General features: G+C 49.7%; 5 protein-coding genes and 1 non-coding gene across 6 annotated transcripts; 3 read left to right on the top strand and 3 right to left on the bottom strand.

Moving 5' to 3' along the window:
* Window positions 1-55: 55 nt before the first annotated feature.
* Window positions 56-3,979, top strand: CI109_104155 (uncharacterized protein; the record flags this gene model as incomplete). The annotated part of the gene is made up of 15 exons (XM_065967424.1): window positions 56-432; window positions 488-578; window positions 632-773; window positions 830-1,086; window positions 1,146-1,827; window positions 1,890-1,993; window positions 2,053-2,145; window positions 2,197-2,324; window positions 2,391-2,625; window positions 2,678-2,788; window positions 2,839-2,916; window positions 2,964-3,074; window positions 3,133-3,345; window positions 3,479-3,578; window positions 3,642-3,979. The coding sequence occupies 15 exons, from the start codon at window positions 56-58 to the stop codon at window positions 3,977-3,979; spliced, it is 3,060 nt and encodes a 1,019-aa protein (XP_065823496.1).
* Window positions 3,980-4,766: 787 nt separating this feature from the next.
* CI109_104154 (uncharacterized protein) lies at window positions 4,767-5,513 on the top strand (the record flags this gene model as incomplete). The annotated part of the gene is made up of 1 exon (XM_032004101.2): window positions 4,767-5,513. The coding sequence occupies one exon, from the start codon at window positions 4,767-4,769 to the stop codon at window positions 5,511-5,513; it is 747 nt and encodes a 248-aa protein (XP_031861703.2).
* A 289-nt stretch (window positions 5,514-5,802) lies between these two features.
* Window positions 5,803-7,414, bottom strand: CI109_104153 (uncharacterized protein; the record flags this gene model as incomplete). Its single annotated transcript, XM_032004102.1, has 7 exons — window positions 5,803-5,839; window positions 5,905-6,035; window positions 6,181-6,426; window positions 6,547-6,847; window positions 6,931-7,043; window positions 7,181-7,237; window positions 7,346-7,414. 7 exons carry the CDS (start codon window positions 7,412-7,414, stop codon window positions 5,803-5,805), a joined length of 954 nt encoding a protein of 317 aa, XP_031861704.1.
* A 346-nt stretch (window positions 7,415-7,760) lies between these two features.
* Window positions 7,761-7,875, top strand: CI109_104152. Its single transcript, XR_004236742.1, has one exon. It is a non-coding gene; the product is annotated as a 5S ribosomal RNA (ribosomal RNA).
* Window positions 7,876-8,614: 739 nt separating this feature from the next.
* CI109_104151 (uncharacterized protein) lies at window positions 8,615-9,857 on the bottom strand (the record flags this gene model as incomplete). Its single annotated transcript, XM_032004103.2, has 5 exons — window positions 8,615-8,894; window positions 8,974-9,286; window positions 9,365-9,394; window positions 9,466-9,784; window positions 9,846-9,857. 5 exons carry the CDS (start codon window positions 9,855-9,857, stop codon window positions 8,615-8,617), a joined length of 954 nt encoding a protein of 317 aa, XP_031861705.2.
* Window positions 9,858-10,258: 401 nt separating this feature from the next.
* CI109_104150 (uncharacterized protein) lies at window positions 10,259-12,058 on the bottom strand (the record flags this gene model as incomplete). Its single annotated transcript, XM_032004104.1, has 8 exons — window positions 10,259-10,373; window positions 10,435-10,531; window positions 10,686-11,112; window positions 11,182-11,196; window positions 11,264-11,480; window positions 11,591-11,687; window positions 11,758-11,826; window positions 11,896-12,058. The coding sequence occupies 8 exons, from the start codon at window positions 12,056-12,058 to the stop codon at window positions 10,259-10,261; spliced, it is 1,200 nt and encodes a 399-aa protein (XP_031861706.1).
* Window positions 12,059-12,606: the final 548 nt, after the last annotated feature.

Raw genomic sequence — 12,606 nt, 5'->3', positions numbered from 1 at the left:
CTCTTGACCTCTTTCCAATCGCAATTTGACACTATTCCGAATTGTCAAGACCCCCATGTCCTCTTCGACAACACCTTCGCCGCTTGGTTCACCGTCCAGAACCCCATTAGGAGCCGAGATGGACGATGAGCCCGAAGCGGGACCATCCAACCACTCTTCAATACGATCAAGAGGGTCGTCTATTTCGTCAACTACTTCATCACGCAAAGGCAAGGAGAGAGCCGAGTCATCCGAGGACGAAGACGAGAGCGAAGATGACGATGAAAATGATGAGGATGAAGACGATCAAACGAGTCGACAGGAACAGAAGAAGGAGCACGTGCAGGAAAATGGAGAAGCTTTCAAGCAGGAGCATGGAAGCGAAGGAGAAGAAGAGGACGATGATGGCGATGGGAGCGACGAAGATGAGGACGAAGAGGAGGATGAAGAACCGTGAGCTGGAGGTCATAATATGATGTGCAGCAGCTAACGTGGATGAGTGCACCAGAGCTTTGAAGTATAGTCGATTAAAAGGAAAGGTTCCGGAGATCCTAGCCAAGGATTCTGCATCTACTATAGCTGTTTCTCCTCGGGTCCTGGTGAGCTGATACCTTTCGAGCAAGAGGGAGGTGTAGCTGACGGTTTATCTCAGGCTTTGGGAACTCACAATGGAATGGTGCATGTGCTTAGCTATGAAGGAGCCAAGGTAAACTCGTTCAGACCTCATGCGGCCAGCGTGACCTGCCTTAAGATGGACGAGGAGAATGACTTTGTTGCTACATCAAGCGTAGAGGGTCAGTTCAAGGAGGCAGACCTCTTCATGTTAGCGATGCTGACAGAACCCTCTCAGGTCGAGTTGTCATACACTCTTTGACAAGCACCGAATCGTACGCCTTCGATTACAAACGACCGATGCGAGCTATCGCCCTCGAGCCCGGATTCGCCAAGAAGACCACCAGAGCGTTTGTGTGTGGCGGTATGGCTGGAAACTTGATCATGCAGGAGAAGGGCTGGCTGGGGTACAAGGAGCAGATCTTGCATTCGGGGGAGGGGCCTATATGGGCTATTGAATGGAGAGGAAACTTGATTGCTTGGGCCAACGATCTTGTAAGCTGTCTTGGGGTTGGATTACCTCAGCGAAGCCAGCTGATTTAAATCTATTGCAGGGGGTCAAAATATACGACACATCCACTGGACAACGGATAGGCTACATTGATCGAGGCGCTAATGCACCTCGAGCGGAGTTGTTTAAGTGTACATTGCAGTGGAAAGACGACCATACTCTTATTATCGGATGGGCAGACTTCATCAAGGTCATACGAGTCCGATCTCGCGCTCGATCGCAAACCACGACTGGTTTACCGCCTCTGACTGTCGGAATGACAGCAATCTACCAAGTGGATTGTATGATCTCCGGTATCGCCCAATATCAATCTTCCTATGTCGTTCTGGCCTATATTCCTCCGGACACGTACGAGAACGAAGCGACGGACAACCCAGCCGAACAACGGCGCAAAGCGGCCAATCGCCCAGAGTTACGACTGATTGACAAAGGCGAAGAAGTCAACGCGGACGCTCTGAGTCTTGCCAACTTCCACATGTACGGGTGTAACGATTACTCGCTGGTTAGATCACAACGACCAGGCGAAGATGTCTTCTTCGTGGTCAGTCCCTCAGACGTGATCGTCGTTCGACCGAGAGATGAGGCGGACCATATCGAGTGGTTGGTCGAAAGGGAAAGATATGAAGAAGCTTTGACGGCTGCGGAAGATTTGCAGAAGAAGCACGGAAACGCGTTAGACGTCACGGCGATTGGACTAAAGTATATGCAACATCTCATGGGACAAGGTAAGTGATACATGTGATGGGTCATACACATAATAACAATGTGCTGATCGTCGGATTTCAAGGTCACTACGATCAAGCCGCGGCATTGGCACCGAAGGTGTTGGCGCAAGACGCTGTCGCTTGGGAGAAATGGATCGACATTTTCGTGGAGCAACAACAATTACCTGTGTGTTGAACTATATTTGCTGTGATGCAGTCCCACTCGTACTGACGCGAGCTCCACAGGTCATCATCCCCTTCATACCTACTAGCAAGCCTCAACTGGGTCGACCGGTCTATGAAATGGTATTCGGACATCTGCTGTTGAATGACAAACAAGTACGTATATATGTATTCATTTCGTGCTGCGCCCAGCTCACTGGTTTGTAGGCATTGCTCAAGACCATTACTACTTGGCCAGTCGAGGTCTACGATGTCAATACGGTTGTTGGCGCCGTACAAGGCGAATTACAAGCGACAAAGGACGACCCGATATTGCTGGAATGCTTGGGCGAACTGTGAGCTCACTCTCCGTCCAGACTGATCATGCCTCGCGTCATACTGATATCCACTCGCATCTACAGTCACCTCAACAACAGGCAACCCGCGAAGGCATTGCCATACTTCCTGCGACTTCGGAAACCGCACGTGTTTGACTTGATCAGAGAGCATAACCTGTTCACCGCTGTCCAAGATCAAGCTCTGCTGCTGGTTCAGTTCGATCAAGAGCGGACCGTAGAGGTCGAGGAGGTTCAAGGTGATAAGGAGAAGCATGGAGCAGCTATACAGCTCTTGGTAGATCACACACATTCCATACCCGTGAGTAGAGAGGGGGAAAATTGTACACTCATCGCTGACCCGTACGACTTAGATCGATCGCGTAGTCAATCAGCTAGAGGCGAAACCGAAGTACTTGTACATGTACCTAGATGCGTTGTTTGACAAGGACCCTCAGTTCTGTCTCCCTTACAGCGACAGAATGGTGAGGCTGATTCCTGTGGCAATGGATCCGTCGCTGACTTTGGTTTGCAGGTGGAACTATACGCGGCATACGACGTAGAACGACTCATGCCGTTCTTGCGAGCGAGCAATTTCTACGATCTCGAACATGTGAGTCGAATATCGCAAGGATGTTGCTGACAGGTCAGGCATACGAGATCTGCAAGGAGCGCGATTACGTTTCCGAGATGGTCTTCCTCCTTGGACGAATGGGCAACAACAAGCAAGCCCTTATGCTCATCATCGAGAGGCTCAGCGACGTTCAACGGGTAGGTGTCGGACTCTCATTAGTTACAGTATGTTGACTGACGTTGATGTCTTCACTAGGCCATCGACTTTGCCAAAGAACAAGCAGACGAAGACTTGTGGGAAGATCTACTACAGTACTCTGAGACTCGACCAGACTTTATCCGCGCTTTGCTAGAACATGTGGGCGCGGAGATCAACCCGATCAGATTGATAAGGCGAATAAGGGATGGGTTGGAGATCCCAGGATTGAAGGCTGCGCTTGTAAAGATCTTGCAAGCTTCCAATCTTCAGGTGAGTTACCTACACTTCACGCTCCCGGCACATCGATCCTGCGCATGCGGTCTATGATACTAGTCCTATACAGGCGTGGCCGGCTGGCATGCTATTGGAATTCAGCCATCTTTGCTGACACGATTCTCCTCAGGTATCGCTGCTGGAGGGCTGTCAGCACATCTTGAACGGTGATTGTAGCGCTTTCGCTTCGGAGCTCCAGGCTGCTCAGACGGGTAGTCTTCGCGGATCAGGTGAGTGGCCAGGCAGAGGCCCATCACGTCATTTCAGCTAACATATCCTGCTTCCACTCGCAGCGAAGAGCACCTGTGCAGTCTGTTCACTTCCGGCGTTCCCTTCAGCCATCAATCAAGCTGCTCCGCCCTTAGTCCTTATCTATCTGTGTAGACATCTCGTTCATGCGACTTGCGCCCTGCCCGACGCGGACATAGAACTGCCTCAACGACAGGAGAACGCGTCCGTTACATATCTGCTTTCGACTAGCGATAAGGGCGGGTTAGGAATGGGTGGTGTAGGGGGACAAGGCTGGAAGGTGAGGAATCTAGGAGCGAAGTTGGGCTATGCGGCAGCCGTGAGAGTAAGAGTCGGTCGATGTCCGGTCTGTGAGCATGGTGGAGGGGGGAAGAGGGGATAAATTGAGCAGTGGCTAGCCTACGAGAGAATGCTGGGAAGCCTAGTCCATAAACACGGACTTATCTCTGAACGAACGGATTATGACATTGCTAGACATCTGTAGACTGTATACCTTGCATCGAGACGAGAATGTACAACACATGCACCGGCACGTAGTAACGGCTTTGTAGCCAAGTATGTAAGCACGAACTAACGTTTGCCGAGAAGTTCACTCTTCGGTTCCAGGGGCGAAGCAACCGTGTTCAGGCACGATCCGAACGCGATGATCGAGTATTGGTGATGTTCCAGTTTCGTCGTCAAAGTTAAGCTTAATTCGCTACTTGCCACTTGCACGCGTTTGCTTTGTTGATGATCTGCAACGAACGTGAAAAGTGATAACGTAGAGTGAGACACCTCTTATGATATAGTATGGTTGAGACTTGATCTTCGTAGTGTTAGATTCATACTTAGCCATCTATACTTGAATCATTCCATTCAACCAATCTCATCGCGCAAGTCGCACTCCTATCGCTGGACGATAACCCACCAAACCAAAGGAAGCACAAAACCCACGGCAGGACCGCATTGACAAGAAGTACGCTCGACGCGTTCCTTTGTCCTATCCTCTCGCACTGTACATCTAGAACAAATTTACACGCAATATCGACGACCTATTGAACGAAACTACGAACCCATCAACGATCAATCGTCCCATCTCCTGCCGTTTTACAACGAATCTCATCACACCGCACGGCTCTGCTCGACACCCCACTACACTACAGGGCAATCCACCACCTCGCACTATGACGATGCGTACTCCCCCACCACGACTCCAACCTCCTCGACTGATCATCACCCCTTCTACGCCTCTCCAATTTGACGAGTACTTCTCCGCTTTGTCTTCTCCTGCACTTCCCTCTCCTTCGTCGTCAGCGACATCATCTACATCGACATTTTCCGAAAAACAATCCCAGTCCCATGCAACAACAAACGATATTATCATTTCGCAGTCTCGTTCCCAAGGAAGACGTTCGGGAACCCGACCTAAACCATATCGATCCCATTCTACACCTTCCGATTTTCAATTCGAATTCTCATCTATCCATCTCGCTCCTCCACCTGCAAACTTACCACATCCAACTACCGGTAAAAGACCCTTACGATCCCCACTCATCACACTTTCTATACTGATCGTTTCGCTCTTATTGGTCTTTTCGTCAGTGGGATTATGCGGTTCGAGTCAAGGTGGGAGGATGGTGGAGATTAAAGATGTTCAGATGAATAGACTAAAAGGGTTATTGGGGCTGTTAATCCCTACAGAGTTGGATGAGTGGGATTATGATCAAGGAGGAGAAGCATATCTTTATCCAGAAGAGAATGGAGCGAGTGCAAGTTCGAGCGCAAGTGCTCTTATAGCAGGCTCCACTGGTACTGGAGGCGGAGCGGGGATCTTGTCACACGCCGAGTGGGAACAGTATCAGGAGGTTAGGCCCAAAGATGGTCAGGGGGATGTACCAACATCAACCCTTGGTGTGGACGTCTGGGATTTCCAGTAGACAGTTTCCGAGATGAGCAGCTTCAGCTCCACTTCCGCATCGTATTCTTTTGCTATTGTAGGGAAAACCCTTATCTGAATTTTGGACTTTGAAGGTCTTTGGTGTTATACGATTTATACGATATAGATGCGCATCCCGCTGCACATGTATATATCCACTCACTATTGCACGGCAGTTCAGACAAATCAAGCTGATGTCATGATGCCCTACGAATCGACAAGCGGACCCTCCGACAGGTTAACACGAGTCGGATTCACCCCCAGCACTATATCTTCGACGGCATCTACCCTCAGAACGCGTTACTTCGATACAGCCTCAGCTTGACCCTGCAGCACGCTATTAGCAATGATTCTGACACAGCCACTGCTAGTTTCTTGTACTCATTACTCACTTGTCCCGGACAATCTCCAATTCCGTCTCTTCCTCTTCGTCGTCACCCTTTCCTCCACCATACAGCTTTGCCTCGCCTGCTGCTGACCAGCTTGCTATATCCCATCGTGACCAGCCCCAAGTCTCTTTGATCTGCCACGCGTATCTTCATGTCAGCTTGATTCGCGAGATGACAGCCGTTCTTTATCACATGTGATGGGCGTTACATCTCGCCGACTGCTGCGCTCGCACACAATGGTAACGTGAAGATAAGCGTGGGGGGATATCCCAAACTCACCTCTGGTTTTTTGTGCGGCGCAACAATCACCAACCACCGACTCTTCGTGCTCAGCTCATACAGAAGCGCCCACAGTTCTGAAGTGGACGTGACCAAGTGCAGCGCGAACGAACATATGATGATGTCCCATATCGGACCAGAATCGTCTGCTGTAGTCGCAGGCGGTACATCGCCGCTGGCTAGGTCTGTGAAGGAGAGTGGGTGACAAGGTCGTGATGTTCGAGCGGTGTATGCTGGGGAGGTATACTGTTGGACAGGTGGAGGGTGTGAGTACACGAAACAATGCAAACAGAGGTCGACCCGCAAACGTCATGTAGGGGGGCAAAGTATTGTGTATCGTACGGTGGGATTGCGAGAGATGCTCACCGGATCCGTAGCAGCTATATCCAACTCCAGCTCAGCTGTTAATTTTGGCGGTTCCATACCGCCAAACACCAACTTCCCCTTCCCCTTCCCGACTCCTACCGTATTCCCCTTTCTGGCGTTGGGCGGTATAAATGCCGGTCTGCCTATCTGACCTGGCTGTATTTGACTCCGAAGCGCAGCGAGAGGATCGGTGTTGCTCGACGTCGAAGGTCCAGCGGAGGTTGAAATTGGAGAGGAGAGGCCTGCGTTTGTGCCTTTGCCCTTCTCAGCCCATTCGAGTAGACATAGTGTCGCTTCGCCACTATTATGATGAGACTACGGTTCAGCTTATGCTCCGTGTTGCCAATATATGGAGGCAGGAGACGTGTAGTTGATGTAACGTACCTCCCCGCAGCCATATCCAAGATCTTCAGCTTCTTCTTCCTAGTATCTCCTTCTACAGAGTACATCTTTCTCCCCTCTGCTTCCCACCAACGATTCATGAAAGTCCATACGACCTATAGAGCAGTTTTGGTGTCAGTCGACCTGCTCCTGAAACATGTGAGATCGGTCCTGTCTTCACCGTCACCATCACAAGAACTCCGTAGGTAGGTGGAGGGATGTACCGGGAGAAACTGGTAGATTAAGCACTCACCTTCTTGATTCCGGGGAAGAAAGGATTCCGATAACTCGCTGCTACTTTTCGATAGTACTGTGGGTTTCATCGTCAGCTGCAAACGTCAATAAGGACGGTTTGACAATCTCAGGTTCTACACTGTAGCGAATGGCTACAGGCCATGGGTGAGAGAAGGGGATTCACCTCATCGACTCCATGCTCGTTATAGTTATCTCGCATAGCATGCGATAAGTTCCCATGGACTTCGGACATTGTGACTCCTCTCCTTTAGTCTGGCAGATAGTCACTCAATAAGGCAAGACGAAGAATGTGATTGTTTGACGAAAGCAGAAATGGAGAGATTTGTTGACAGTTCTCGCAAAAAGTTGGTTGTGAACGAATTGGACATTGCAGGTGGAGGGCACCAAACTGAAATCTTCGCATTTTCGCCCTCCGCACGTAAGATAACGGTGTGTTCCAATCCAAAAGGCATGAAAGAGCTTGTCTTTCCCATCGTACGAATACTACTCCTACTCTTGTGACATGCCTCATGTCGTACATTCGCTTTCCAGCTTCAGTATTATGCTACATATCCTTGCCAGAAATCCTAATTTTCATCTACGGCCATAGAAGCGAGAAAATGCCGGATCCCGTCTGCTCTCCGCAGCCAAGCTCGCTGTCGCCCGGCTAGTACCAAGGTGGGGGACCACTTGGGAATCCCGGGTGCTGTAGTTTTTGTTTTTGGGGGGGGGGATCCTGCAGGTCTCAGAAGGGTAAGAGAGGAGAGAGTATCGACCAAGAAGTGAAAGGGAGACAAGGAGCGTATCTTGTGCGAAGTTTGATTGTGTGGCGGGGCGAGATAATCTGAGGGGAAGACTGTTCGTCCTTCCAACACCAGGATAGAGATCACATGTACATGAGAGCTTGTTGCATGCTGCAGGATACCATTTACTCCTGACTAGTACAAGTGTGGGCGTAAACTCTCGTGGTGCCCGTGGCGCAGAACTAGAGGAGCGATACAAAGATGGGAGAGGTATGTCATTTTCAGTCAGCAAAAACGAAATCCCCCCTGTGTCGAAAAATATCATCGCTGAGCACGAGAAGCTAAGTGGGCATAACTGGATAGCAGTGGTGATGAGTGCCAGTTTGACGAGCGTGCGACTAAGGATAAGGAAGAAATGAAGAGGAAAGACGGTGTGGAAATTGCCATCGACGTCTGGCGGTCAAAGTAGTAGAGGTCCGTGCGCCACTACCATGTACTCCAGTACTGTATCTCACCGTCACCGAAGCTCACACTTCATGTACTCCTGGCACAACACTCATACCTGCACAACGTGCTTTTTAGGCCGCCCAGGTATATGTACTGGTACAGAAGACAAATCTTGGCCTGGGAGAGTGCTCAAGACCCATACCCCAAATGACAGGACAAATGGACAGACCGACGTGTGTAAACCCCTATTCTATGCTATGATTCTATATTCCCTGGACCGGAATCCCAAAGTTTGATATCCCTTCTTCTTCTTTCACAAGCAAGGGAGTATCCAGTGGTACGTCCTGCTTCACGCTCGCATCTACGCTGTTCGTATTTTCCTCTTCCCCTGCTCTCCCTAATGCGTTCAGCCAATGACCGAATGCGTCAGCTGGTAATCTGCCGATTGGCGGACCGTTGTTCGTCATCTCAAGGTTTTCGTTTGTGGGTGCTCGGAGACCAATTTGATCAAACAATTTCGCTAGGGATGGTTGGAAGGACGATCTGTGGTGCCCACATCAATCACTTCAGCACTGTACACGATGCGGAGATTCGACATCAGCAACCATCGGAAGCTACTCACTTCTTATTAGGTCGTGCGAACTCTGCACGCGTCCAGAGACCGATCTTCCCGACCACCAATACCATCATGAGATACCCTACTACCCCGACTACACCTCTAGTACCCTGTCCAATGGCCATGATTGCGCTCCCTATAATTGCGGCATTGTATACCTGTCTCGAGTTGATATTCCCCTCGAAGTCAGAGGACGAAGAGATGGTGCTGAACACAAGCAGAAGGAGTCGAGCGTAGATGAATGAATGGAGGGGGAGGATCGAGTCGCGATAGTCTTGAGAACGACCGGTGTAAAGAGCGTATATGGAAACAAGGGGACCTAGCATGTCAGGTAAAATTAGCTTGCGCTTATAGTCGCTACGTGGCGACATGCCATTTGCAGTTTGAGTTCACTTACGATATATCGCTCCTGCCTGGTATGTTGGACCTATAGTTCGCATGACGATCCATGAGTGTCACAGGCTGACTGAGGGTCTCCACAGCAAGTTGAAGACTTACGAGTAAGACTAGGAATACCCTTCTGTAACCTCTTTGTGAGAGCCAAGTTCGTCCCACACTGAATCATACACAACCCAAAAGCCGCTATGCTCATCTCATAACCTAGATAATACAATCCCAGCTCTCCTATACTCGCGACGATATGCGCTGATAATGCTCGATGATGGCGGTATGTCCTCCGATTGATTAGGTGGTAGATTAGACCAAAGATGAGATAGAGGGAGAGGACGATGAGATCGGAGCTCGATAAGCTCGGGTAGATAGACCACCATCTCGAGGTGGTCATTAAGATGTGATGAGAGCAGGAAGGAACGAGTGTCTATCTGTGTGACATGAAGACGTGAGGGAGACGGATATTCAAGTAGTGTGTGACCGTTTACTAGAATTGTCATTTTATCAGGAAACGGAGGGCCGAGCTCGCGAGGTGTGGGGAACCGAATTGACTCATACTCGTAGTCAAAAGGCACCGGTGTGATCGAGATCTACTGTAGCGCAAGCAACCCTGAAACACGGCTACATCATACCAAACATGCATAAAGCACTATCAGCCCATATCCACAAAGAGCTCATGCATCGTTGACACACTGCATAATTCCTCATGACACAGCGAAGAATGAAGCAGAGTCCGAGATTGCATACGCTAACCGGATAGAAAACTGCATTCGCGGACGGGAGGTTGTATAAGTCTAATCCTCTACAAAAATCTAACGTATTCTCTCTAATCTATATCAGATTTACGTTTCTATCCGCACGGTTACAATCTACTCTTGTCACTCTTCCTGCTATCCGCGATTCAAGCATTCGGCGCGGAGGCATCTTGCTCCGTTGCAGCGACCTCTGGTCGATCCTCCTTTCCTTCAGGATTCGGCGAATGGTCTCCATTCTGGTCGGCCTGGTAGGTAGGGTAGCTGAAAAAGGAGGCGAGTTAGCATTCGGCGTGGGGAGAGTGATTGGGTATAATACACTTACTCGATGTAGCCTTCAGCAGTTGGAGTGTAGAATGTGTCACGGTTGTACTTCTTCAAGGGCCATCCATTCTGGACTCGGTTGGGAAGATCCGGGTTGGCTTTAGAGGCAGAAATGGTCAGCGTCGAACAGAAGAGCGTGGGGTTGAGAAGGAAGAGCTATGCACAGAGAAGAACAAGAGTGATACCCGTTTCATGGGTTGACTGCAGTGAACGACTCTCGGACATGGTTGGGAGCACGAGAACGACACTTACAGATGAAATACCTGCCGAATGTGATCAAGTCGTCGTTCTTCTCGGCGTGTTCCAATGCCGACTCGGCACTGTAACCTCCAGCTACGATGAACTTGATGTTGGTAGGTGTGATGACGTCCCTGATCTGATCGAGCTTATCCTCCTTGAACCACGCATCTTCTGGTGTACCGAGTCCTCGTCCTTCAACGCTGTGGATATAGGCCAACTCAGGTTGAGCAGCGATGATGGCCTTGGTATAAGGGACGAAGACTGAGAGGGGATCTTTCTCTCTCATTCCCTGGAATTCTGAAAAGGGCGAGATTCGAACACCGACACGCGAGGGGCCGACCGCGGCAGCAACGGCGTTGATCACTCGAAGAGGGAATTTGAATCGATTCTCGAGAGAACCGCCGTACCCATCATTTCGGTTGTTGGAAGTGCTTTGTATCTGTGTGAAGGAGAGATTGTATCAGCGCGCAAGGTACAGTCCGTGGTCTGTGTTAGTATGAATACTCACGAATTGGTCAAGGAGCTGAGCGAGATAAGAAGCGGTCACAGTCAGTGTTTTGTCCGATGAAGTCGCAGTGGGGCACACTCACATAACCATTCGCGTTGTGAACCTCTACACCATCGAAACCGGCCTCGATGGCGTTCTTCGACGCTTGCTCGTAGTACCCAACGAACCTGTCCATATCCTCTTCTTCGATCTGTGTGAGTGTGACAGGGTTCTTTTCGTCCTTGTGTGGGGTTGCAGAGCTGTCACTGATTGTACCAGCCGACCAAACCTTAGGGTTAACCTTGGGGTCTGCGACTCGGCTGTACATTCGAATGGATAGCGGTAGATCGTCAGCTTCGATATATCACCGAGGAAGCGGATCACGATAGGTGTACGATTCGATAGAAGCAACGGACGAGAAATGACTCACCCAAGTACCCAGAGCTGCAGGAAGATTTTGCCTCCCTTCGAGTGAACACCCGCCGTAACCTTCTTCCAAACGGCAATCTGTTCTTGAGTATAGATACCTGTCGAAGCACGAAGAAAGTCAGCTTAGCACAACTGTTCATGCTCTGCATCAGACATTTGTGAACTCACCTGGTACATTCTCGTAACCGCGAAGCTCCTCAGAAATGAAAGTCCCCTCGCTAATTAAAAGTCCACCATCTGTAATTGATTGTCACTGGTCAGAGTTGATGCTGTGAAAGGAAAGGCGGTATAGAACTCTCGACTCACCTGATGCACGCTGGGTATAATACTTTATAGCCCAGTCAGAGGGAATTCCAGTTCCCGTTTCGGCTCTCAGACGGGTGAGCGGTGCCATCACAATACGATGTTTGAGCTCGTATGCGCCCAACTTGGTAGGCGTGAATAATTTGGGGGAGGTGATTCGTGTCATTATGAGATACTAGTGCTGTATTTTCTGAGTCGATAGCTGTCCTGTGCGAATAGGTCTGTGTGATGTTGAGGTTGTTGGAAAGAGTGTCGATGGCAGATTTGTGATCCCCTTTTGTGGTTATATATAACGCCATTTGCAGTGAGTGGAGGTGGTTGTGATTATGATACTGTATCCGGCTTGTTTTAAGCGAGATTACTTACTAAAAAAAAAGCTGATAAAGATTTGTTGACAAATCGATAACGTGTTACGTCATTCATTGTATTACATCCCGTTCTTCTAGTGCATCGCTCCCACTTGGGGGTTCACAAGCACAAACACCGCCCACGACCATGACGAGAAATAGCGACGAGAACGATGATTAGCTCCGCGGTAGGATGCTGCTAGCGGCGAGGGTACCAAAGTCGACTATCTTACTCATGAAATGCTGCTATTGTCAAACTTCTTGACACGTCTCACGGTCTTTTGTTCCGCGGAAGCTCTTGGTCCACGCATGATACATCCGCTGACTCCGAGCGCAGGTTGGGCTAACATTTAGTAGATGATAAGAG

This window comes from Kwoniella shandongensis, chromosome 7 (assembly GCF_008629635.2).
Source record: "Kwoniella shandongensis chromosome 7, complete sequence".
NCBI lineage: Eukaryota > Fungi > Basidiomycota > Tremellomycetes > Tremellales > Cryptococcaceae > Kwoniella > Kwoniella shandongensis.
The sequence above is the reverse complement of the archived record's forward strand: the minus strand, read 5'-3'. Positions and strand labels throughout refer to the sequence as shown.